The sequence below is a fragment of the Paroedura picta genome, chromosome 17 (genome assembly GCF_049243985.1).
Source record: "Paroedura picta isolate Pp20150507F chromosome 17, Ppicta_v3.0, whole genome shotgun sequence".
NCBI classification, from domain to species: Eukaryota; Metazoa; Chordata; class Lepidosauria; order Squamata; family Gekkonidae; genus Paroedura; species Paroedura picta.
Window position 1 is genome coordinate 7,471,474 of NC_135385.1, and position 25,964 is coordinate 7,497,437.

Consider the following 25,964-nt stretch of genomic DNA (forward strand, 5'->3'; position numbering starts at 1 on the left):
TTGAGCACGGGTCACTCCGCAAGGGAATATGCACACGGTCACGACGAGAGTACACCAGCCTGGTTTGGCTTGGGTTTCGAGCACGGGGCTCCCTTATCAGATGGAGTTTTTATCGGAAAGAGTGACCTTTCAACGGGGGAAAGTCCCCCTCGCCGACTGTTTCTAGCCCAACCCGGCTTCCTTGCCTAGTTTATTCCGTCTCAACCTCCGGAAGAAGTTCCTGACAGTCAGAGCGGTTCCTCAGTGGAACAGGCTTCCTCGGGAGGTGGTGGGTTCTCCGTCTTTGGAGGTTTTTAAGCAGAGGCTGGAGAGCCATCTGACGAGGAGGCTGATTCTGGGAAGGCTCAAGGGGGTGGCAGGTGACAGTGGAGGAGCGAGAGGGTTGTGAGTGTCCTACAGAGTGCAGGGGGTTGGACTAGATGACCCAGGAGGTCCCTTGCAACTCTATGATTCTATATACCAACAAGTTGCAGGATTCTAAGAAATGTGGGAGAGGGAATCTGACATCCCAGCTCCAAGTCTGATTCTCTCTCACTCTTTCCCTGCTAGGGACGCCAGCCTCCAGGTGAGACCTGGGGATCCCCCAGAATTACAGCTCCTCTCCAGACTACAGAGACCCGTTCCCCTGGAGAAAAGGGCTGCTTTGGAGGGTCCACTCCCTGGCACTCCACTCCACTGAGGTCTCTCCCACTCCCAGCTCCACCCCCAAAGTCTCCAGGTGGACCCCAGCCCATACCTGACAGCCCCACCGGATCACCTCCCCGCCTAATTTGTTTCTCCGTCCCTTAAGACACAACAGTTCCTGAACTGGAGTCACCCGCCGATTGTCTGCTGCGTTTAAGGACTCTTCAGCGGCCCTGCGCTTAATGGGAAAGCACGAGGCGACCGGAGAGAGAGCTTTACATAAGTGCGCTTGTGAAATTTCAACCGCAAACGTTTGGGCGGTGTGCCAAGCGTCTCTTTCTCACAGCCAAGCCCTGCTCCAAGGCGTTCGGGGCAGATCGGCGCTGGGCCATGTTCGTGCGCAATATTCAACCCCTTATTCACACACTAAAAAGTCGCACAGCGCACCCCCCCCCCCCAAAACCTGTGAGATCCCCATGTCCTCCAGGTCTGGAGTTATGCACAGGAAAGGTTTGCCCCAGGTGGGGCTGAGAGAGAACTGCTTTGCAAGCACAGCTCTGTGACTAGCTGTAGTTTGCCCGGCTGGCTGCATTTGGAGGAGTGGGGAGTCAAGCCCAGTTCTCCAGATCAGAGGTCACTGTGCTTAACCACTGCATCACACTAATACTTGGAGATGGGAAAATGAGAGTTTTGTTATGAACGCAGCCATCTCTCTCTCTCTCTGTGTCTCAAGAGTTTATGCCCAGGAGGAAAACGAGCCTTTATCAAAATCACCATCAGGGTAAAGGTATCCCCTGTGCAAGCACTGGGCCATGTCTGACCCTTGTGGTTCTCAATCTGGGGGTCAGGACCCCTTTGGAGGTCAAATGACCCTTCCAGGGTGAGCAACTTGGCCAGGGGGGGCACCATCCACACAACAGCCTTGTGGGGTAGATCAAGATAGTGCATTCATCTGTCTGGAGGAGCGGAAAAGAGCAATACGGGCATGGTGGGACAAGAGGCAGAACTGAACCGAGAAACCCCAGATGAAAACACAATTTACACACAATCATGAACAAAGGATCTTCACGCCGTGGTTTGTTTTCAGTTTAATCCCTTTGCATAATTTTATGGTTGGGGGTCTCCCCAACCTGAGGAACTGTATTAAAGGGTTGCAGCATTAGGAAGGTTGAGGACCACTGGTCTAATACCCAAATCTGACCCCAGAGGGGGTGGGGAGCACATTGATCTTATTGCATCTAGGGTATGCGGATTTAGTAGCTCCCTTTGGAAGAAATGTATATGGCAAAAGTTTTATAAGAAGGGAAATTCAATTCAATTACTTGAGGACACAACAGGCTGCCTTAAGTTAGACCAGGGGTAGTCAAACTGCGGCCCTCCAGATGTCCATGGACTACAATTCCCAGGAGCCCCTGCCAGCGAATGCTGGCAGGGGCTCCTGGGAATTATAGTCCATGGACATCTGGAGGGCCGCAGTTTGACTACCCCTGAGTTAGACAGACCTTATAACAGGCCTGCCTGACCATCCCTGTCACAATCCTTGGGGTGGGCAGATATGCATCAACCTTTTACTGACCGTGACTTCGTACTATTCACAAGCCTCATATACAGTGTAGCCGGGAATAGTGTAATTCCCGTGATGAATAAGCACCGTATATACCTGCATATAAACCAAGGCACCTAATTTTGCCACAAAATCCGGGCAATCTTATTGACTCGCATATAAGCCGAGGGTGGGAAATGCTCCATCATCACAGGCTCTCCCATCCAGCCTCCCCCCCCCCAACAAATACAGAAAAGCCAAGAGGACGAATAGCTGCTGGTTTCTGTACTCCGTTTCTCACTAACCAAAGGAGACTCAAAGCGGCTTACAATTGCCTTCCATTCTTCTCTTGATGCAAACACCCTGAGAGAGCTCTGACAGAACTGCTCTGTGAGAACAGCTCTGGCAGGAGAACCAAACAGTGCCCCCCCCCCCAGGCCAGCAAATGAAGGCAGAACAACGGTACCCAAAGTTGGCAACCTACCACAACAAATATAAGGTAAAGGTAAAGGTATCCCCTGTGCAAGCACCGAGTCATGTCTAACCCTTGGGGTGACGCCCTCTAGCGTTTTCATGGCAGACTCAATACGGGGTGGTTTGCCAGTGCCTTCCCCAGTCCACAACAAATATAACAGCTACCAAACTGGGAGAATGGACAGCTACAATTGCAGTGCTCCCCCCCCCCCAATGAACAAAACACTGAAATAAAGAACTACAAAGCTGCACACAAAGAAAAAACAGTAAAAGTGAACTTTTACAAGAAACACAGAAGAAGCACAACAGACACCCTGTGAGGTGGGTGAGGCTGAGAGAGCCCTGATATCACTGCTCGGTCAGAACAGCTTTATCAGTGCTGTGGCGAGCCCAAGGTCACCCAGCTGGTTGCATGTGGGGGAGGAGCAGGGAATCAAACCCAGCATGCCAGATTAGAAGTCCGCACTCCTAACCACGACACCAAGCTGGCTGGAAGCATTGCTGTGTGCATGGCCACCAGGAGCCCCTCTCCCTTTCCAAACCCCTCCAGGACCATCACAGGCCATTTGGGGAGAGGTGGGTAGGTTGACATGACCACTGATCACCCCATAAATGTTTAATACGTTTTAAAAACACATACAAAGTTAATTCACTCCCAGCCTTTCAGGAAACCCTTCCATGGCCATCAAGCAACCCTGGCTGAGAAACTCAAAGTGGTGGCTGCAATATTTTTAGGTTGTCTTTATGGTTGTCAGGTTGTAATGTTGTCTTTAAACTAGCAGCCTCCTCTAGCCTATTCCAGACTGCCTGATAATTCTCTCTTCTCATGCAGGCACTATATGGCCTAACCTCAGACAACCAGCAATCAAAACATGTTCAAGACAACATAGTCTGTCACACGCTGAAAGAGTCTTACAGTTGCTTAGGACAGTGGTAGTCAACCGGTGGTCCTCCAGATGTCCATGGACTACAATCCCCATGAGCCCCTGCCAGCATCTGCTGGCAGGGGCTCATGGGAATTGTAGTCCAGGGACATCTGGAGGACCACAGGTTGACTACCACTGGCTTGGAGAATGCTCACCCACCATCTTTTAATGGGGTTCTTGTTTATTTCCAGACTTTCACGTTCAATTCAATGGCTCTTAATTATTTCAAGCTAGAAGAATGCTTAAAAGTCATTGAATCTAAAGATTCATACACTATATGGATCTAAAGCATGAAGCGTGTTCTTCTTTATTCCTTCGTTTAACTTACTTTTTAATATAGAAGAGAACCAAAAAAAAGAACCCAACAAACAGAAGGGAGGTTGCAAAGACACCAAGTACATTAAGCATCTGGATGTAAGAAATGATTTTACTATAATTGTTTCTTTGCTTATTCAACAGACTGTGAGGGTTCAAGAGGGTGGCAGGTGACAGTGGATGAGCAATAGGGTTGTGAGTGTCCTGCACAGTGCAGGGGGTTAGACTAGATGACCCAGGAGGTCCCTCCCAACTCTATGATTCTAGGATTTCTACTATATAGTGTGAAGTTTCAAAGTCAAATGGGATAAATAAAAGCAAGATAAAAGTACCATGAAATTAGAAGCAGCAGCACCAAAGATAAACCTAATGTTCAATCTTCTTTCACTCAGATAGAGTTTGGGCTTCCCTTGAGTTTTATTCTACAAAACAAGATTGTCCAGCCCAAAACACAGATGCAGTGGCACAAATGTTTAGAATCAAAGTGCTAGCCATCTCTGTAGTCTGCAGCATAGCTGCTTAACTTGGAAATCTCAAACAGGTCACACAATTTTTCCAATTACTCAACAAAACTTAACATATGAGCAAAACAGCTAAAAGGGCTTTATGGCTGACTTCTAAGCTGGCAAGAAACATTTCAAGGATGAGGACTCAGTGACTCAGTGGCATCAAAGCAGTTTCTCTGTATTTACCCTAGAAAAGAGAGACACAGTTGAGGGCAAGTTCTAGCTGTGAGGATGTACCATGTCCAAATTCATCCTATGAAAGAAAACAACAACATTAAGGGCATCTTCATGAAAATATCACTTGAAAGAGAGACAAGCAGCCTGCTAGGGTTTCCAGCAACCAAAGGAGTCCAAAACTCAAGAAAAGCACCTGGACCATTCTCCTCAGCCACAAATGGCTGGGGCTGAATTCAGCTGCAGACAGCAAGAAATAAAACAGGGGGGGGGTAGCACCAATGAAACAAACAAAGCCCACTTATTTTTCAATAGAAAGGAAGACCAAACACCCACACTACTTTCCCACAAAAAAGGTTAAAGCATTGAACTTGACCTGCTGGGCTCAGGGCTGCAGTCTTAACTCTGCCTGAAAGCTAGTTGCCTAGAGAGCCTTGAAACTCAAAGCACCTGCATGGCTTGTGTTTTTATGTTATGGAGCCATTTTCAGAGTTCTGATATTATTCCCCCATTCCCACCCCCCTCCAGCATCTCCCAGGTAAATTAATACAGACAATCCACCCAGCTGGTCACTCCTGAGGAATAAAAGTTATAGCTAAACAGTCAAATTATTTATTAAAAGCCAGCACATCACATTCTGTTCTGTTTCAAGAGTCTTCAGCCACTTAATAGGGAGGAAAACCCCTGAGCACAGGATTGCAGGGCCTGCCCTAAGAGATATTCATAAAATAAAAAGAGCATAGATATTTCTGGGGGAACCCTGGCAAAACAACTGCTTGAAATGGGGAAAAGCTCACTGGGAGAGGCATTGAGATGAACTCTGGCAGAAGGTTGAAAAGAGACTGTTACAAAAAGGGAGAAAGACATTTATGGGGGAAACTAAACAGGCATCAGGAATACACAGAGGAGTCTTACATGGCCCAGCAGAATTGTAATAACTTTGGAGGAGACATTCTGGGTGCAGCATGGGCATAAATGCAGCAAGATAGCCCTGGCAAGTATTAGGAAAGTGTTCCTGCAACAACATACCTGCAAGCATTAGAAAGGGCTCCTAAAGAAACCTGATGCTTCCCACTCCTTCCCCTGGCTCCGACTGAGCTTTTCAGAAACAGGACTGAGCTTTTCAGAAACAGGACGGGGCCATGGTAGAGTTGGGCTGGTTTTCAGCTGCCACGAATTCAAATTAAAGCTTCCCATGGCTACAATAGCAGCCGTAGCCACCTGACAATCAGGAGGCCTGTTGAGAACCTGGTCTTTCCTTATATTGTGGGCAATGCCTTTCCCCCAACCTGGCCAACTATTACCATCAGCTTCTAACTCAAACCATAGAATTTACCCTGTATATTCGCGTGTACAATAATGTCAACAAAGATCTTTACATCTCATGGTCTTTCCAAACCATGCCACAAAATCCTCCCCACCCCTGAGGATCCCAGTAAACATGCAAACCTCCCCACCAGACCCAGGATTAAACTTGAGAAATTATCCTATGTCCTGTTGTTGTCCCTTGCCAATGTGTGAGGAAGAATCCTGCACCAGATGGGCCCTCACTGGTCTGATCCAGCAGGGATGTTCTGATGTCCTTATGTGCACAAAAGCTTATGCTCAGAATAAACCTCGGTTGATCTTAAAGGGGCCCCTGGACTTAAAGAGAGCCAGCTTGGTGTAGTGGTTAGGAGTGTGGACTTCTAATCTGGCACGCCGGGTTTGATTCCCCACTCCCCCACATGCAGCCAACCTTGGGCTCCCCATGGCACTGATAAAACTGTTCTGACTGAGCAGGAATATCAGGGCTCTCTCAGTCTCACCTCCCTCACAGGGGGTCTGTTGTGGGGAGAGGAAAGGGAAGGTGACTGGAAGCCACTTTGAGACTCCTTTGAGTAGAGAAAAGTGGCAGATAAGAACCAACTCTTCTTCTTCTTCAGTAATATCAGGGCTCTCTCAGCCTCCCCTCCCTCACAGGGTGTCTGTTGTGGGGAGAGGAAAGGGAAGGCGAATGTAAGCCAGTTTGAGCCTCCTTCGGATGGAGAAAAACAGGGTATAAGAACCAAGTCTTCTTCTTCTAAACTTTGCACTATCTGAAGGAGTCCACATGCGCACAAAAGTTTATAGTGAGAATAAAACTTGTTTGGTCTTAAAGGTGCTGCCAGACTCAAATTTTGCTCTGCAAATTTTGGCAAGTAATTACCACACGCAACATGTTTCACATCCCCGAGAAGAAAATACAGGGGAGTCAACTTTGTTCCTTTCTGGGGTTCTCCTAAACAGGTAGACTTCTGTATTTTCAGCAGTTGTGGGTGTACGCCGAAGGAACAAAAGATACGGCAAGCCAGAGTTCAGCATTCTCTCCTGAGAAGCTGAGGGGGAGAACCTCTTTACCATCCTGTTCCTTCTCCTCCCTGCCAGTTACCAAACAATTCAACATTTCATACACGCTGGTCCAAAAGAGGAAGGAATAGAGAATCTCGCCTTCCTCGTTCCGAGAAGCCATTCCACACAACAGCCTGAAGACTCTGCTGTGTTAAGGGATCCTTGTTTGTAAGAGGCTAAGCCTGTGAAAAATGCAGAATGGCAGCATATTCCAAATACCCAGCTACCTTTATCTGAATTCAGGGAACCTGGGGGCAGAGGTTGTAGGCTTGTTTTTAAGGGAATGTAAAGGGAAATAGAGGCTCTGGGAGACATAGGCAAGGACAGTCGGGTTGCCAGCTAGGATATTCAATAACAGACATAGTTTGAAAACAAACTCTATAGCAACACTCTAGGAGTTTCCCCTCATCTCTAGAGGAAAGACCATAGAGACGAGAGGAGACAGCCTAGAGCATCATTTGGAAGAAGAGGGAGAACTTTTTTCTATACCCCACTTTTCACTATCCGAAGGAGTTCCAATGAAGGAGTCCCAACCCCTTTCCCTTCCTCTCCCCGCAACAGGCACCCTGCAAGGTAGGTGGGGCTGGGAGAGTTCTGCAAGAACTGCTCCATGAGAACAGCTCTGTGAGAACTGAGACTGGCCCAAGGTCACCTAGCTGGCTGCATGTGAAGGAAAAGTGGTGAATTCAACCCAGTTCTCCCCATTAGAGTCTGCTGTTCTTTAACCCCTTCCCTATGCCGGCTCTCTCAGGCAGCAGCACAAAAGAGCCTGGGGTATTTCCCCCATTAGCTGAGGTTTCAAGAGAGGGCTTGATTGATTCCCCCGTTGCCTCCACAAAGGCAAAGAGGCCCCTGGCAACCAAGGCCTTCTGAGCAAACAGTGAGAAAGCCAGGGGAGCTGCCTTCGACAAGCGACTCCAATCGGCTATTTATCTAGCTGGGTTTGTTCAGCTGAGCCTCGGCAGAGTTAATCCCAGGGCCTGCAAGGAGCTCCCTCTGCAGTTCCTCTCCCTCCCCACCCTACCCCACCCCGTGATCTCCAGCATTGCCTTGCAGTAGCCCCTTGACTGTGGAGCACCGATTGCATAGGCAGTCTACCTGTGGGAACCGTCCTCAGGGAAAGGGTATCCCCTTTTGCCCGCCCGTTAGGCTCTCTGGGGGCACCTGCCTGGGCAGAGTTCGAACACGAACGCTGGAGTGGAAGGGCGGTTTTGTCCGCTCCAGCCAACTTCTGGCTAATTAGATAATGGGAACCTAACCCCGAAAAAAAAAAAAACACCACCATTCATTAAACGAGAAAGATTTTTAATTGCTCCTGCTTATGCGGCAGAAAAGGAGAGTTTTAGGCTGGAGGCCGGGGCAGACGGAGGAGTCAAAAGGGCCCTGGGAAAAAAAAACAAAATGAAGCGACTGCTGCGGAGTAACAAACCAGGACTGTGGGGCCGTGCAATTCAGAGGGCGCTGGATCAGCCGTTGTTTTGCCCAGCAAATCGGGGGGAGATCTGAGAGACCAGGGGACCCAGAGACACCGCAGGGATGCTGGGCCTTGGCTTGCCCGGCTGCTAACAGTTTCCTTTCAGTTATTTAGATCCCTGCTCAAGGTCTAGGCTTCCCAGTTGCCTGGGCCTGGCCAGGAATTCCCCTCCCCCAGTCTCAGTCCGGGACTATTAAGGAAGTCATACTAAAGGGGTGTTATTATTAAGGCTGATGAGTTAAGGCTGACACAAGTTAACAGCTGTGATGCGGCAAAGTGCAAACGTAATCGCTGAACCACTGGGAGGTCCTTGAAAAACTGACCAGCACGTTAAAAAACAACAACAACAATGACCTACCTAGTGGCATTCTAGGAATCCCCTCCCCTCTGGTCTTTATCACAGAGCTTAGGGGAAAGTCCTAGAGTGTCCCCTGGAAATGACAACACATCCTCTCCTAGCTCCTCCTTCCTCAAGGCATCACCACCCCAGATCGCCCCACATTTGCCCAGGCTGGTAATCACTTTCAGATGCTCTTGGAAGCTGTTGTCCACCTACAGGTCATGAAGAGGGGTGAGGATGTCACCTTGGCGTCCAAAGGGTTTTTCTGGCCCCTCTTTACCAATCCCAGCTCCAGCTGTTCCAGTACTTTACTTATTCACTTAGAGGTCTGTCCCCAAGGGTGACTCAGAGCACCTTAGAACCTCGCTCTCCCCTCTTCTGTCGTACCTTCACAACAACCCTGTGAGGAAGGAGAGGTTGAGAGTCCGAGCACTCCAGGGTCACCCAGTGAGTTTCCGTGGAAGAGCTGTGGGGATTAAAACGTGGGTCTCCCAGAACCCCAGTCTGGCACTCTAAACACCACACCACGCTGCCTCCCAGTTAGGGATGCCAGCCTCCAGGTGGGATCCTATGGGATTACAGCTCATGTGAAGACTACAGAGATCAGTTCTCCTGGAGGAAACGGCTGCTTGGGAGGGTGGACTCCATGGCCTTGGGCCCCCTGAGGTCTTGTCCTCCCCAGGCCCCATCCCCAAATCTCCATGAGTTTCCCCACCTGGAGGCTGGCAACCCTACCCCTACCCCCGGAAGCTAGGGGGAGCCGGGAAACCCTATCCCCAGTCCAACGCTACTGGGACCAGCGCAGCAAGCCGAACAGCTCCAAATCAATCGTGCTGCGCTATTTAAGAGGCCACATCATCCGTCCAGATGTCCCGCCACGCAAGCTTAGGAGGAAGCTGCTCAGGACTGTAGGACGGGTAATGTTACGCATGCTGTAAAAACATGAAGGGGCTGATATTATTAACACTAATAAGCATTCATTAGAAGGCTGTGGTGCAAGAGAAGCGCTCCAGTCACCGGCTGTGACACAGCAAACCACAAAGGTAATCGCTGAGACACCTGGCTGGGCAGCATCTCCGGCCTCTTAGCAGCTCCTTTTTATGGGCCTCAGTTTCCCAACCCGGCCCATGTAGGTCGCAGGTGTCCCATAAAGAGGGAGGCGGGCCGGGCTAATGAACGGGCTTCCGACGGAGCACCTTTCATGTGTCCGGATAAAAGAATGTGCTTGAAGGATTTAACGAGGAGGCTGAAAGTCCCAAGAACAAGATAACATGGGGAGGTTCAGTCAACACCGGGACGCGATCCTTCCCAAGTGAAGCATGTTTACAGACAATGGACCACGATGAGGCGTGCTCCCTTTTCTGGCTCTTGTGGGGTTTTGGGGCAGCGTGGCTGTGGTCGGGTAGTTTTCGTCCAGGAAACACACAACAGCCAGTTGAAACTGGCCATGAAAGTTTCAAGAAGTTATCCCCTTTTCTGTGCAAAAGGAAAAAGGGGAGTGCCTAGGGATGCCAGCCTCCAGGTGGGACCTGGAAACCCCCTGGAATTATAGCTCATCTCCAGGCGGCAGAGATCAGTTGCCCTGGAGAAAGTGGATGATTCGGAGAGGGGACTCCATAACTTTATACGCCACTGAGGTTCCCCCACGCCCACTCCTGGCTCCGCCCCCAAAGTCTCCAGGTATCTCCCAACCCAGAGCTGGCAACTGTAGAAGTACCACAGATCGCCAACTCTGTGCTGGGAAATCCCTGATGATTTGGGGGCAGAGTATCACACCCTGCAGCCCACCCATTGAAACAGCTGTTTTCTTCTGCGGGGGACAGACGGACAGACTGATTCCTGATCATAAATAAAAAGCGTTTTCAGGTATTTAAACAAGACAGGGCCATGTCCTTGATGGTATCTCCCAAGCCTTTTATTGGTTGCTGCGGAGACAAATTCACAGCTCTTGGTATTGTGTGAGGTTCTACTAATCAATGGACGAGCCTGGGGCCAGGGGTGGATGCGCCCCAGGTTTTGGTAAGTTTCGGCTCCACAGGGACTGTTTTCGCAGTAGGTATATTGTTCAGGTTTGCATTTTTAAAGGATCGGATTTTTTCCCCCTTTTCTTCACTGAAATTCGCCTCTTCGGGTTAGGCGCAGACCCAAATTGCCCCCTTGCTTGAACTTGAGCTGCAGCAAAGGAATCCCCAGAAAACTAGTTTTAATTTTTTAAAGTGGGGACTAACAGGGTCTAATTTGGGGCGGCCAAATGCAGAAATGTGTATAGTCGGGGTTTTCCCCGCACCCACCATTTTGAGTTTTTTGGGAGCTGGAAGGGGCCGTACAGGACATCTGATCCAACCCCCTGATCAATGCAGGATCAGCCTAAGCGGCAAGAATAACATTGTCACATAAGAGGTATGTGAAGACACCAAACATGAAAATTCTGTGTTTTAAAATAAATTGTTTAAACGTTTTTTCAGGTTTTTAAAATTCCAAATTATTTTCATGTCAAATGGAAGCTCTTGACGAGACAAAGCTGTAGGCTTTCAAAGTTCTGAAATGGTCCGAAAAGTAACAGAGATATCTTGATGCAAATTTGGAGTGCTCTGACCGAGGCCTGTGGCCATGTCACACAAGGTATGGCTCAGGAGGGAAATGCACATCTTGTGCCCAGACTTTTGGATGCTCACAGTTCGTGTCCTTGACATTTTGCCAGTTGACAATCAGTTCTGTAACGGATTTCCATTGCATTTCCGTTGCACATCTTACGGATTGTCCTGACAGCAGCAGCAGAAGATGTTTTCACATAAAGTTTTAAAAAAAATGAGGCAGGAAAAGAAAAGGACCAGAAGATAGATTTTCCAGGAGTTAAAAGGCATTCTGATAACTATTTCGGCATCTTCTTTAGAAGCCCTTAACCCTGAACAGGACCTTGGAGTGCTGGTGAACCCAAGACCCGTGGAAAGCTTTCCAGTTCTCAGGTCCCCTCTCCATTCTCTCCTCAGGTCGTGGCCGTGGTCATGGACATGTTCACTGACGTGGACATCTTCAAGGACCTCCTAGATGCCGGGTTCAAGAGGAAAGTGGCCGTCTACATCATCTTGGACGAGAGCAACCTAAAATATTTCCTCCAGATGTGCGAAAGAGCCCAAATGCATGCTGGACACTTGAAGGTAACAACTTTGGCCTGTGTAGGTTGAAGATCGGTTGTAATTATGGGAGACCACCTCAATAGGGTTGCTAGCTCTGGGTTGTGAAGTATTGGAGATTTGGGGGAAAGGGGGAATTTGAGGAGAGTGGGGTTTGGGGAGAGGTGGGACTTGGTGAGCCCCCCAAATTGCACATCATCAGCAGACTACAGAGATCAGTTTTCCCTGGAGAAGATGGATGCTTTGGAAGGTGACTTCTCAGGCATTGCACCTGCCCCTTTTTCCCTAGTCTCCACCCCCAAATTTCCAGGACTTTTCTCACCTGGATCAGGTAACCATGATCTCCCACCTGGTAACCCTTCCCTTGTCCATTGCCTCAGCAATTTCCAGGCTGTGCTATGATTTTGCAGGGGCGCCGAATTCCCCCTCCGCAGAATCTCGGCTGTTGTTGGGACGGCAAGTCCACAACGGTTGAAAAATCAGGAACGCCAAGTATGTGATTGACACCTCCCGAAAATTATGCAAAATTAGCAGTTTGCTGAGCTGCCAAACATCGACTGCTATGGGGCAGAATCGAGAGTCACTTGGAGAGAGATTTGAATTCCTCCTTTCCTCACTGCAGACTACAGACACCCCTGGGACATGCCGTCCCTGTTAGGAGACGTGGGGGAAAGTACCGTCAAGTCATGGCAGACCCCGTAGGGTTTTTCAAGGCTAGAGACATTTAGAGGAGGTTGGCCATTGCCTGGCTCCACCTCACACCTCTGGTCTGCCTTAGAGCAGGGGTAGTCAACCTGTGGTCCTCCAGATGTCCATGGACTACAATTCCCATGAGCCCCTGCCAGCGTTTGCTGGCAGGGGCTCATGGGAATTGTAGTCCATGGACATCTGGAGGACCACAGGTTGACTACCCCTACCTTAGAGGTCTCCCATCCAAATAGTGTCCAGGACCGGCCCCACTTAGCCTCTGAGAACTGACAATATCAGGTTAGGTCAGGCCGAGTTGCCATATAGACTTAGAGAATGTGGCTTTCCAAAGTGAGATAGGATCCGAACCTGGGACTCCCTGGCTTCAAGTTCTAGCCACTGTGCCCAGCTGGCTGGATCTCCCAGGTTATGTTGGCCTCCCCTCCCCTCCCCTGGTGCCACCCCCAAATCTCTGAGCCTGGAGCTGGCATCCCTAACGGAAGGTCTCAGTAGTTGACTAGGCTGCGGAGACACAGTGACGATTGTCAATGGCCAGGCCACCTCGCCTGAACGCAGGGCAGGGCTGTGGAAGCTCGCCTCTCGGCATTCCGGCTCCTAGTTTCGTTTCAAAGCCTGAAACGGTACTTTGGACCCAGGATCGTAAACGGCACCACGTTTCTTAATTCGAAGCTTATTTGAGGAAGCCAAGCCTGGCGGGGAGAAACAAACACCGCCTCTGGTCCAAGGGAATATGTGGACACAATTGATTCTGAGAATGGCTCACAAGACCCTCCCTTGAGGGTTGGATTTCGGGAGGGCAGGATATAATATACAGAGTTCAGCTTCCAAAGCAGCCCTTTTCTCCAGGGGAACTGAGCCTTGTTGCCTGGAGGTGAGTTGTAATGACAGAAAATCTCCTGCCCTCCCCTGGAGGCTGGCAACCCCATTCCCCTGCCTCAGCCGTGAAGAGGTGCTCTCCCCCCCCCACTTTCTCTCCCCCCCCCCACTTTCCCCTGGAGGATCAGAGAGACACCCTAGAAAATATATGGAACCGTGGTTGACACGTGGACAGTAACGCCATGGTCACGGAGGGAAGAGCCGAGTTCAAAACAGAAACGCTACTGCTTGGAAATCCAGTGCAAATTGGTTTGTAGGGTTGCCCAGCTTCCTCTAGGGCAACTGTGGCTCTCCAGATATCCATGGACTACCATTACCATGAGCCCCTGTCAGGGCATCTGGAGAACCACCCTTACTCTATGGAAATCCGGGAGATTTGGGGGACATTTCCAGAGAGAGAGAGCTCAGGGAAGATCTGGTGCCAGAGATCCCCACCATCCAACGTCAGTAAAGATTCCAGGAGAACCCTGCCTGGAGGTTGGCAACGGGGTTCCAACCACTCACCAACTGCCAGGAGATTCAGGGAGCGGTGCCTGGGCAGGGTGCAGTTTTGGGCCGATGTGACGCTCTGGCCCGACTCTCCTAGTCTCTATTATCTTTACCATAGAGACTGGGGGAATTCCTAGAGTGGCACGATGTGGAGGGCATTTTTTTCCCCAGGGGCTGGGAGCAGGTAAGTTCCCACCTGCAGAGCTGGCGGCCCAAAATCCACACTTGTTTAGCGTCAACAAATGATGTTTTCACCCCTTTCTTGTAAACAGCTGGACGTGACATCATGCAGTTACAGGGAATGGGGAGGGGAGCGTGTTTACCGCCCCCTTCCAGCACTGAGACATCCCAAAAGCTGAACACTGAATTGGCCAGCCTTTCTCCATCTTGGCTTCGGGGGGGGGATCTTTACGATCCTCTGTGGGTGCAAAGAACAGAGAGGCGCTGAGTCTCTCTCCCCCAGAGGAGGAGTCACCGGCCGTCTTTGGCAAGCTGGGACAAGCACGCGGAACAGGTCAGCGCTCCGGCTTGGGAAACGGTGTCACGACAGGCTAGAGAATCAGAGGGAGTGTTTGCCGAGTGAATCAACCTTTGGCCCGAGCGGAGACTGTTGTGTTTCCCCCAGCGACTCATCCGCCTCTGCGTGTTTGCTCCAGTTCCTTTTCTTTTTCTTCTTCACGTTGGGAGACCAAACAAGCAAGCGAAGTCACGAGGAGGCAGAGGAGGAGGAGGAGGAGGAGGAGGAAGTGATACCCCGAGGGTGGTTTGTGGCCCGTTTCCGCTCCTCTAGGTGTCGCCAGAATTGTGCCTTGTGCCTTCAGCGTGCTCGTAAAAAGGGCCTGGCATGGAAGCCGGGATTCTTTGGGCTGCCCTGTGGAATCTCGGCCTGCGAGCAAAGACTCTCGGTTTTGGAAATGTCGGGCCACTGGTATTTTGCTCACAAAGCAAACCCGGTCCTCCACCCCCACCGGGGATGTCCCAGACCTTTTAACAAAGGGCACCATCCTGAGGTTTGTGTCATGCGATAGAACAACATCGGCAGACAGAAACAAAAGCTCCCCAGCCTGTGAAAGGCAGCCAAGCCCGTGGCTGTCTCCCTTAAATTGTTTTGTAAAAGATGCGGAAGGGATCGGCCCTCGGAGAGAGGCGGGTTCCTGACACGATGCCAAATGCCTGTCTTTGGTTCTGTCTCGTGCGCACGGGAGATGCTTCCCCCCCAAAGCAGATAGGAGGACCCAAACCCCTGCTGTGCATCACATCTGTATTAATATTGCTATGAGCCTGGTTGCAAAGGACATCTCCTGACACACGAAGCTGCCTTAGATGGAAATAAACCCTCAATCCATCAAATGAAGAAGGAGAAGAAGAGCTGGTTCTTAGATGCCGCTTTTCTCTACCCCAGTCTCAAAGCGGCTTACAGTCGCCTTCCCTTCCTCTCCCCTGTGGGGTGGGTGAGGTTGAGAGAGCCCTGATATTCCTGCTCGATCAGAAGAGCTTTATCAGGGCTGTGGCAAGCCCAAGGTCACCCAGCTGGCTGCATGTGGGGGAGCGGGGAATCAAACCTGGTTCGACAGATTAGAAGTCTGCGCTCCAGACGTCCATGGACTACAATTACCATGAGCCCCTGACAGCAGGGCCCAGTTTGCAGGCCCTCATGGTAATTGTAGTCCACAGGCATCTGGAGAGCCACAGGCTGGCCACCCCTGCCCTAGAGTCCACCCTAGAGCAGCCGTTCTGTCCAGGGACCAGCCTCTGTCGTGTGGAAACCAGCTGACATTTCTGGAACTCTTCAGGTCCAGCCTGGAGGGTGGCAACCCCACAGCCTGAGGAGGGGGGGATATTGCTTTTGGAAGAAGCCGAAAGAACCAATTCATTTCCTCCACCACCCCCTTCTCCAGGATTTTCGACTCCCGGCTGCGATCCGCCCTCTCAGACCCAATGTTTACAAGCTCTGGAGACCTGCAACAAATTGTCACGTCTTGGCTCAGGGGAATATTTACAGTCCATAAATCTATCACCCTCCTTGAAATGAAGACGGGGCCCAAACTCAGGCAGCTCTGTGAGGTGTCTGGGAAGCACGGCAGCCGTCATTTCAGCCAGGAGAAGCCGGAAAAGCCAGAACTACATCCGTGTCGGCTCCTTATCTTGTAGCCCCTGGCAAGTGTCTTAAAAGGCCTGTGCCAACAGTGGCTTTCCTTTTGTTTTCAGGCTCGAAGGGGTATGCTGCTGTTCCCCCCACGTTTAAGTATGCAAAGGAGGAGCAGAGCTTGAAGAACAAATCATTACAGAAAAGAGAAGCCACTGTACTAAGAAGAGAGGGGAGAGAGAATGCCCTAACAGTCTAACTGACTAACTGTAGACAAGCAGGGAGGAAATGTGCTCCAGGGAGCAGGAAGTCTCTAACTGAACCAATCAGGACACAAGAGGAGGTTATTTGGAAAATTTCAGGAAGTTCCCGATTGGACTATGCTAAATACGCCTCTCCTCTGAGGCCCCCTGCAGGATATTCTTCGTACGCTGTTCAATCATGCACACTACAGATTTCAGCCCTGAAACAGAACTGCCTTTTGCAAACTCCTCCCTGGATCAATCAGAACAAAACAAGAGCAGGATCCCACTGCTAGCCGGTCAGTCAGTGAGTCAGACACCTCAAAGGTACGGCTGGCCTGAGAGTTTGTTCTGCAGACATCTCTGCATTAATCTCACAACTCTGGATGGTAATTGCTAAGAAGGGGTGAGGCCAAGCCATGGTTCAGTGACGATTACCCAACTCTAAATCCAGAGGGAGGAGAGCTGGGTTTTCGTACCCTGTTTTTTCACTACCCAGTGGAGTCTCAAAGAACAAACACCTTTCCCCTCTTCTCCCTACTACAGACACCTTGTGAGTAGGTGGGCTGAGAGAGCTCTGAGAGAACTGCTCTGTGAGAGAACTGTGACTAGCTCAGGGTCATCCAGCTAGCTGCATGAGAGCCAGCATGGCGTAGTGATTAAACAAGAGCAGCTTCTAATCTGGTAAGATGGGTTTTGATTCCCCACTCCTCCACATGCAGCCAGCTGGGTGGCGTTGGGCTAGTCACGGTCCTGTCAGAGCTCTCTCAGCCTCACCTACCTCACAGGGTCTCTTTGGTGGGGAGAGAAAAGAAAGCCAATTGTAAGCCGCTTTGAGACGCCTTTGGATCATGAAAAGTGGAGTATAACCAACTCTTCTGCACGTGGAAGAGGAGTTGGGAATCAAACCCAGTTCTCCGTATCAGAATCTGCCACTCTTTAACCACTATACCACGCTGGTTCTCAATCACCCTCTAACGTGAGAGCAGGCCTATTTCTACCAAAGCAACCAATTAAACAGAGAGAGATTTGAACAGGTTCCTTTAACCCACCCTTTTTGAACCTGTGGACCCCTTTCAAATTCTGACATGAAGTGGTAGGTACAGCCCCAAAATGGCTACCACAGGAGGCGGAGCCAAACAAAATGACTGCTGCAGGAGGCGGAGTTACACACATAAAGAGAATGCCCAAGCGTATGGGAGAAAAGGATAATTTTTAAAAATCTACTGAGAAAAATATTTATCTGAACCCTCGAACTAAATGGTTTATTTGGTACATTTTTTTCCCCCGCTTCTGTTTTGCAGAATCTTAGAGTCTGCACGATGGGGGGGACCGAGTTCTTTACCCGCTCCGCTACAAGGTTCAAGGGTGCCTTGGCGCAGAAATTCATGTTTGTGGATGGCGACAAAGCCATGAGCGGATCTTACAGGTATGTGGATTCCTTGAGAGAATGCTGAGAACGTGCTCGTTTGCCCAGAACGCTTGATCGGACGCTCGGTTCGGTGAGCGAGAATTTCGACAGGGAACGAGAATTTTAGTTTTGTTCCGAATAGTCGACTTTAAAATGTGGGAGGGCAACTAATGGGCTTTCTCTTCTAAAAGATGTGCGCTTAGTTTTATGTTAAAGCATGAAGGAAAGGACTTGCTTGAAGCTTAAAAATTCATTCTCTATTTGCTCCCCAGCTTCACCTGGTCCGCTGCGAGAACGGACAGGAATGTCATTTCGGTCCTCTCTGGCCAAGTGGTAGAGGCCTTTGACAAGCAGTTCCAGGAATTGTACCTTCTGTCTCGGGGAGTCAGCCTAAAGTCCATCCCCATGGACGAGGAACCAGAACCCGACCCCATGCCCCTGCCTTCAGCGATTCCCGTCACCCCGGCCAATAGCGTAGTGAAGAAAATGGTCAACCCCAAATATGCCCTGGTGAAGGCAAAAAGCGTCGAGCAAATCGCCAACAGCGATCACGCAAGCAGCGACCAGAATCTTACTGACCGGCCGAGGGCCGGAGCCAAGGGGAAGGGGATTGCGGAAGGGCAAGTGTCCGAACGGCCGAGCGAATTCTCGGAAATGTTGGCTCCTGTCCATCCGGGGCTGCTGAACCTGGAGAAAGCAAACATGTTCGACTATCTGCCCACCTGGGTTGAGCCCGATCCTGAACCGGGAAGCGAGGTGTTGGGTTACATCAACATTATCGACCCCAAGATCAAAAACATTCAGCTCTCCCAAATGAACCGCATCAAAGTTTGCGATGTCGCCCAAGCCAAGGCACAGCACAGAGAGATGCTCAAACAGAAAATGCAGGATGGTCAAAAAAATCAGAGCAACCAGGCTGCCCCTGCCTCCCCCTGCCATTTCAATCCAACTTCTGGCTCCGTCCAAAGTTCAGAGGCCCCTAACACTATGGGACACATTCAAGAGACCCCTAACACTGTGGGACAAATCCAGGAGGTCTCTAATACTACGGGACACAATCAGGAAGCTCCAAAACCTACGGGACACAACCTGGAGGCACCTAATGCTACGGGACACAACCAGGAGACCCCTAATGCTACGAGACACAACCAGGAGGCCCCTAATCCTATGGGACACATCCAGGAGACCCCTAAAGCTATAAGACACAACCAGGAGGCCCCTAAACCTAAACCTAACCTTACAGAACACAATCAGGAGTCTCCTAATGCTACGGGACACATCCAGGAGACCCCTAATGCTACGAGAACCAACCAGGAGGCCACTAAACCTGTAGGACACAACCAGAAAGCTCCTAATGCTACCAGAGAAATCCAGGGGACCCCTCATCCTAGCCCATCCAAAAGGATTCCCAAAAAACCCAACCCTGGAGATGCCTTTGCTACTTTGGCCTTTAGCGAGCACTTGAAGCAACCCCCGTGGACAAAAGCTCACGAGCCAACAGCGGACAACAGGGTCACTCCTCCAGTCCCCAAACCGAGGACCGTCCACATGACAGGCCTTATCTCCCTGAAAAATGAACCAGACGAGGGTGGAGATGCCGTGACAGAAGACGCCCAGCTGGAAACAGGCAGTGCCAGTCCAAAACACAAGGGAAGCCCGGCAAAAGCTGAAGACAGGGGGACCCACGGAAAGCTGACGAGGCAGGAGGCCTGTCCCGTGAACGGGATGCAAGGGGGCGAGGCGGATGAGGATGAGGAAGAGGACTACCTAACACTGAGTGACCAGGAGAGTTTGTCCAGCAGTTCGACCGCCCATAGCCGCCAACACTCCAATGCATCCTCCGTCTCAGACGAGTACTTTGAGGTGAGAGACCGCTTTGGGCCCCTGCGCCGGACCCACTCGGACCTCCTCCCCAACGGAGGAGAGCACAGCCCTCACGGACACCCAGGCTTGCAGAGAAAGCTGAGTGACCCACACGTGAGCCGGGGCACCTTTGTGAGCCCCCTGGGCAGCATGGGCTTGGAAGAGGCCGGCTGGCAGAGGCGGCGGAACAACAGCATGGAAGAGATTAGGGGTGTTTTGGGAAGGGGACGCAACCCGCGTGCTTTCCCCGATGGCTACATTACCTGTCCGAGCAATGCTCCACAGGTAGGATTATCCCTTGCAACTTTCTATGCGTAATTATTTTTTTTGTACATACCTACAAACATGGTTCAGTGGTTTGATCTTAGTGGTCTGCTTGATTCAGATTGCAATACGCATAAGGCACAGTGATCCATGCAACGAAGTAGTTATCACTTGATGGTTTATCCCCGGGGAACTGTTCCCACATATGCGATGGGAAATAGGAAGTCTGAGCTTGCACATACCCTGCATAACCACAAAGATAAACAGTGTGGGTTCCCTTCCCACGTGGACGCAAATTGGCACTTATCATTTGAGGCTAATAAGGGCTTGGAACCCAGATGGGCTGTTTACGTGAAAGGCTGATTCACAGCATGAAAGGCTGTTTGTTTTGATCACACATTGGCTTTTCATGCTCAGAATTTAATTTCCTGGGTGCGGGGGACCCAATTCAGGAGTCTGGCATGCAAAGAGAAGGGGCTTAGGTCTTCTCCTGTATCGTTTTACTACTCTGAACGGCCCCATTGAGGAAACGTACATGTAGCTGTCAGTAAAACTCGTCTGGTTAGCACAAAGCAGGGCCTTTCTGAGGGCAGCCCCCTGGTTATGGAACATCCTGCCCCCCTGACTCTCAGCTTTCAGAAGCCAGTTTATTTAGGACTGCATTGGACGAATCTGGTTTTTATTTATTGGAGATTTTACATGGTGTTCTTTTGTGTGTTTTTATCATGGTTGTTTAATTTATATTGTAAGCCACTTTTGAGCCCTGCAAGGTGGAAAGGCGGGTGACAAACGTTTTAAATAAACTTAATAAGAGGAATCCCGGGCACTCTGAATTCACTTCAGGCTAAGACAGCTATAATCATATAAGCAATCAGCGATCAAGCTGACTTGAGGGATCCTTTCCTGGTTTTATGGGAAACTTTATCGTTGGGACATTTCTGTTACCCACCACGAGCCGCTATGCGGGAGTGGTGGGTTATAAATGAAATTAACAACAACAACAACAACAACTCTAGAAGAATCAAACAGAAGTTCTGAGTGGTTCTTCTACCCAAGTGATACCCCTTCCTCTAGTTGAGTTTCCCACTTCTCCCACTGGGAAGATTACAATTTTATTTCTCACGTCAAAGGACCAGAGGTCTGCCATTTCCCAAATGCACTTCACACCTCTGGCAGCCATAACCCATCAGGCCTCCACTTTCCCCTACGTGTCTCGCATCCTGTTGCCCAAACATTGCAAAAAAGCTCCCATCCTGCAGCATAGCTCCAACACTCTCCCCTAGGTTTATCCCTCCGCCGCCCCAAGTCCAAAGAGAAAGCTAGCTTCGATAGGGAATTGATCAGAGGGATGAGAGATCCAGGGGGAAACCCAAGACAGGCTTGTTCAACAACATGGAATTGCGATTGTCTCAAAGCCGGGGTGTGACACAGCCTACGAACGGAAGCACACCCTGCATGGCGGCAATTGCAGGAATCTTTTTCAAGTGCGTGCATCATTACTCAAGAGCAAGCCAGCAGCTGGGCTGTCAAGCCGGAAGGACGGCGTCAGCCTGTTGAGAAGGCAGCCGTCCTTTCATCTGGCTGCCTGTTTCAAAGCCCGTCCAAGCTGGGTCCCATAAGCCAGTGTGCTCCGACCAACGCCGGAATGGCAACAATGAAATTGATCTCCCCAAGGCCTGTCCCAAATTGCCAAGAAAGTGAAAACATCCTCGGAGCAGAAGGCAGTCAAACAGAAACCTATAAATGCAAACGAGACGGGGCCAGATGTTAACAAAGCAAGGTCAGCCAGTGGCCCCAGGGCAAGAGAGAAGGGACAGTAGGAGTCACCAAAAAATTGAGACATTCCTGGAGATTTGGACATGGTGCCAGTGAAAGAGGAGAAGAGGGGTTTTTTTGTGTACCCCGCTTTTTAACTGCCTGATGAACTTGCAAAGAGGCTTACAAGCGCCTACCCTTCCTCTCCCCACAACAGACACCCCCGTGAGGGAGGTGGGGCTGAGAGCTCTGAGAGAACTGCTCCACAAGAACAGCTCTAACATGACTGTGACTGGCCCAAGGTCACCCAGCTAGCTGCATAGGGGAATCAGCACTCCAGATTAGAGGGCCCCGCCCTTACTCTCCCTTCCCTATCCTAACAAACTCCCTGCAAGGGTAGGTCAAGCCAAGAGGAGACAGCCTGCTCACATTCATCTAGGCCACGACAGAGTGGAGATTCGAAACCGGCTCTCCTAGATCATAGTCCAGAGCTCAAAACGTGACACCACGTTAATTGTCACACAAGAGATTGCTTCTTGCACAGGCTCAGCACCAGTTACAAGCTACGTAATAATGCGGCTTAGCAGAGGGGCAGAAACCAATCAAGCCTTGCCTTCATGTGGGAGCATTGTGCAAGACCAGGCGTGCCAAGGGCTTTGAAGCTCTCGACGCCGCGTCTGCGGAGCCAGCCTGTCTTCCTTGACTGGGTCGGGCCGTTGCCGGGGACCTTTCAAGTTAGGCGGACTTTAAAGATGCAAAGAGGTATTCAGCAGCAAACCAATTAAGAGAAACAAATCTAGAAGAGAAGCAACTTTGTAGAGGTGGGGAGGGAGAGAGAGAGAGAGAGAGACCTAACTAACTGTCTAACTGTTGTTCTGCATTTGGTCTGCTCTGAAGGAAAGCAGGGAGGAAGTGTGCTCAAAGGAGCAGGCAGCGTCCAGTTGAGCCAATCAGAGCACAGAAGGAAACTGTTTTAAAAGTATGCTAAATATGCATGTCCTCCACTGCCCCCTGTAGGCTATTCTTTATACGGTTTTAATCATGCACACTACGGATCTTGCATATTCCAATATCAAGAAGATTCGCCGTGTATTCCCACAAAGTAACTGCCCATAAAACCCACCGCGGACCAAAAAAACCCCACCCAGCACTTTTTCTTTCATGAAAAATAAGGAACGTGTACGAAGGGCAATTCTGCATCCCTGACGGCCAAACGCCAATTCACCGAATTTTTATTCTGCCCCTACCTATGCACTTCCTTGGTGACCGTGAACATCCTTGCCCGTCTCCCATCCAAGTACTAAACCGGGGCTGACCCTGCCTAGCTTCTGAGATCTGAGGAGATCAGGGCCGCCCAGGGCAGCCTGGCCACAGATAACCTGTTTGTAGAGGACCCCGGATTCCTAAGGCCCAGAGAAATCTCCCGGCCCTTGCTATCTTTTCCGAGCCTTTTATGGCGTTATCTGTTCTACTCCTACTGTTTCTTTGCTTCTCTTTCATTCTGCCCTTTAAGCAGCAGTATTTCCCGATTTTACCAGTAGTTACTTTTTCGTCTACTTATCTATCACCCGTTGCAACACGGCTGTTTTATTGCAGCTTTCCTCTTCACGGTGCGATTGTACGAAGGGTGTAAGATTTGGGGAGAGTTTGCACAACTCCCTCTGATTCTCTTGTTGTAACTGGTTGTTGGGCATTTTTATCATAGAGTTGGAAGGGACCTTTCAGGGTCATCTAGTCCAACCCCTTGCACTGTGCAGGAACTCACAACTACCTGCCCACCCACGGCGACCCCAGTTTCATGCCCAAGTGATCCCCCACCACCAAAAATCTCCAAAAATCCAGCCTGGCCTGGAGGAAATTCATCTCCCATCCCACAGTGGCCATCAGCACTTCCCTGGGTGTGCAAGGAAGGGCCACAAGAGACAAACACCAGCACATCCCTTCCTGCCCACCCACTCACACTCTGTCCAAGTTCATAACATCTTATGAACTGTTTTCGAAGTTGCCTCCGAAATTTCCCTTTTTCCATTTGGGAGCTTGGAGTAGAAGCGTTTCCAGTAAGTTGATAAAATGACACAATTCTCAGACTGCTAAGAAAATGAGAACATGCACCAAAAAAACAGGTTTCTTTCCTCCCTCAGTTGTGAGCTGTGCATATTCTGCTCTCATAACACACAAGGGAAGGAATCCACACAACTCGTTCCTGGTTCAAGGAATCAGGTTTCTAGTCCTTATTGACTGCAAGGTTATGGTTTGAAGCACAGAGGCAGCATGTAATGAAATGGGGGTCATAGGACTAATAAGGTCAAGGGTTAAGGTGTACCTCTTGGTGCTTTCCCCCACCAACTGTCCAAATAATTATGCAAATAATTGATTAATTACTTTTTTACATCGTGTCACCATCATCATGTCCCTTTCCCTCCAGTAGAAATGCTCTTTGTTCCCTAAAGAGTACAAGCGTATCTTACCCTTGCGAACAAGACTAGAAACATGTATTCAGTTAATTCCCGGGCAATTAATGGGATCGGCCAGCAAATTAAGATGCTCTCAACAAAATTGTTAGTTTGGAAAGTTCGCAGGCAGCCGTGACTATCTCTGAAAGAGCTGCCCTCCCTTCTCCCCTAGGAGGGATCCGCCTCTGCGAAGACGGCACCTTCCATGTAAACACGACGAAAGAATGTTTGTTTCTGCAGAATTGTCATTTCACTCGTGAATCAGCGAAAACCCACATAATGATGTGGCAAAGCCGGGCTTCTGAGTAACTCCGTGCTGGCTCAGACCGCAGGCTAAGCCCACATTCGGTGGTGCTGGTACCGAAAGTCTTTTCCCCGGCACTCAGATCCACCTGCTCTTGAAGCAATGCAATCGGCACGTTGGGGGCACACCCAAAACTTCGAATCAGATAACGATGGGGAAGATGGAGAATCCAGATTAAACTGAGGCGGAATTACAGGGAAAACGTTGTTATCCGGCTCTCAATTATCCAGAACTCTCAATTAAGCAGCACTGCCCAGAATGCCAGCCTGCTCCACCAGTCACCATACCCTGGGGTAGTCACTGTGGCCTTCCAGATGTCCATGGACTACAATTCCCATGAGCCCCTGCCAGTCTTTGGGAGCACGCATTCCCCATTGCCACCTGTCTGGCTCTGAGAGATAATATCATCTTTGGGTGCCCAGTCCCCCCGCAACTGGTAACCAGTCAGCCCAGTTTCCTCCTTGCTGTGCAGGGCAGCACCGTGGCTCCAGAGTCCACCAGCTGTGGAAGCTTTCATGGTGTACCCCAGAGGACAGGGGGTTTGGTCCCTGTGACTTCTGGGGTAGAGCAACAGGCAATTTACCTACTTCGTTTTCACCTCGATGTTCTCCCCACAATGTTCCCCTTGGTTTTTTCCCCCCAAGCTGAGACTATGTTACTGGCCCGGGGTTCTCTTGCAAGCCTCCTTGATTATTTATTTATTGGATTCATTTCTCCTGAGCGGAGACCCAAAACAGCTTGATGTCATCCTGCTCTCCTCTGTTTTCTCCTTGCAACGACCCTGCAAGGTGGGTTAGGCCAAAAGTGCACTAATTGGTCCAAGGCCAGCCGGAGAGCTCGTACATCACAAACGGAGATTGACCACTACACCACGCTGGCTGTCTTACCCCTTGAGTGCCGGATAACAGCATTTTGGCAGTATCAGCCAAGTCACAGGCTAAGATATTGTAATTGAGTAATCGATTTGACAGATGATAAAACGCAAGGGATAAAACACAAGATTTGACAGAGGATAAAACACATATTGTGATGGCAGCGTCCAAGAGGCGGAGGGTGGTTTTAAAAGCCATATCATGATGGGTCAATTTGCGAATCCCAGATGGTTGAAAATGACCTACTCTTTCCAACTCATCACCTCCTCAAAAAGAAGAGCCAGTACAAGAGCCAAACAAAAGAATTCCAATCCCGAGTATTTTCTCTCGGGGGTTACCTGGGTATAAGATCCGGCTGATCATTCCTGGCATGATGATCACAATCATGGGCAGCATTTTTAAATAGCTGGCGAGGATAGATCCTCCCTTGGCGTGGTTGAGGTCTCTTGCAGAAAGAGATCTTTGGACAATCACCTGCCAGAAAAAAGGTCAGAAACTGAAGTTGGGGTTACTCCTGTCCAGAATTCATACCCGACCTCAATGTGTTAGCTGCTTTTTTGTTTGCACTTATGCACCAAAATCAGAATTTTTTTTTAAAAAACTACTTGTTTTAATTTAAAATCATAGACTCACAGAGCTGGAAGGGCCCTCCAGGGTCATCTAGTCTGACCCCCTGCACAATGTACCCCATTTTTTCTCCCCAAGACGGTAGCTAACAACACTCTCTCTCTCTCTCTCTCTCTCTCTCTCTCTCTCTCTAT

General features: G+C 49.9%; 2 protein-coding genes across 3 annotated transcripts in view; one reads left to right on the forward strand and one right to left on the reverse strand.

The window, feature by feature from the left end:
* The window catches only part of SLC5A10 (solute carrier family 5 member 10), a 76,625-nt gene that overhangs the window by 25,878 nt on the left and 24,783 nt on the right, over positions 1-25,964 (reverse strand). Inside the window, exon 9 of the mRNA XM_077316361.1 lies at positions 25,542-25,677. Within this exon, the coding sequence (XP_077172476.1) occupies positions 25,542-25,677 (136 nt within the window). The remainder of the gene's footprint in view (positions 1-25,541; positions 25,678-25,964) is intronic.
* The window catches only part of FAM83G (family with sequence similarity 83 member G), a 40,620-nt gene that overhangs the window by 4,893 nt on the left and 9,763 nt on the right, over positions 1-25,964 (forward strand). Inside the window, exons 2-4 of one of the 2 annotated variants that reach the window (XM_077316358.1) lie at positions 11,737-11,904; positions 17,586-17,710; positions 17,965-19,840. In XM_077316358.1, the coding sequence (XP_077172473.1) occupies positions 11,737-11,904; positions 17,586-17,710; positions 17,965-19,840 (2,169 nt within the window). The remainder of the gene's footprint in view (positions 1-11,736; positions 11,905-17,585; positions 17,711-17,964; positions 19,841-25,964) is intronic. The other variant, XM_077316359.1, reaches the window with a different exon arrangement.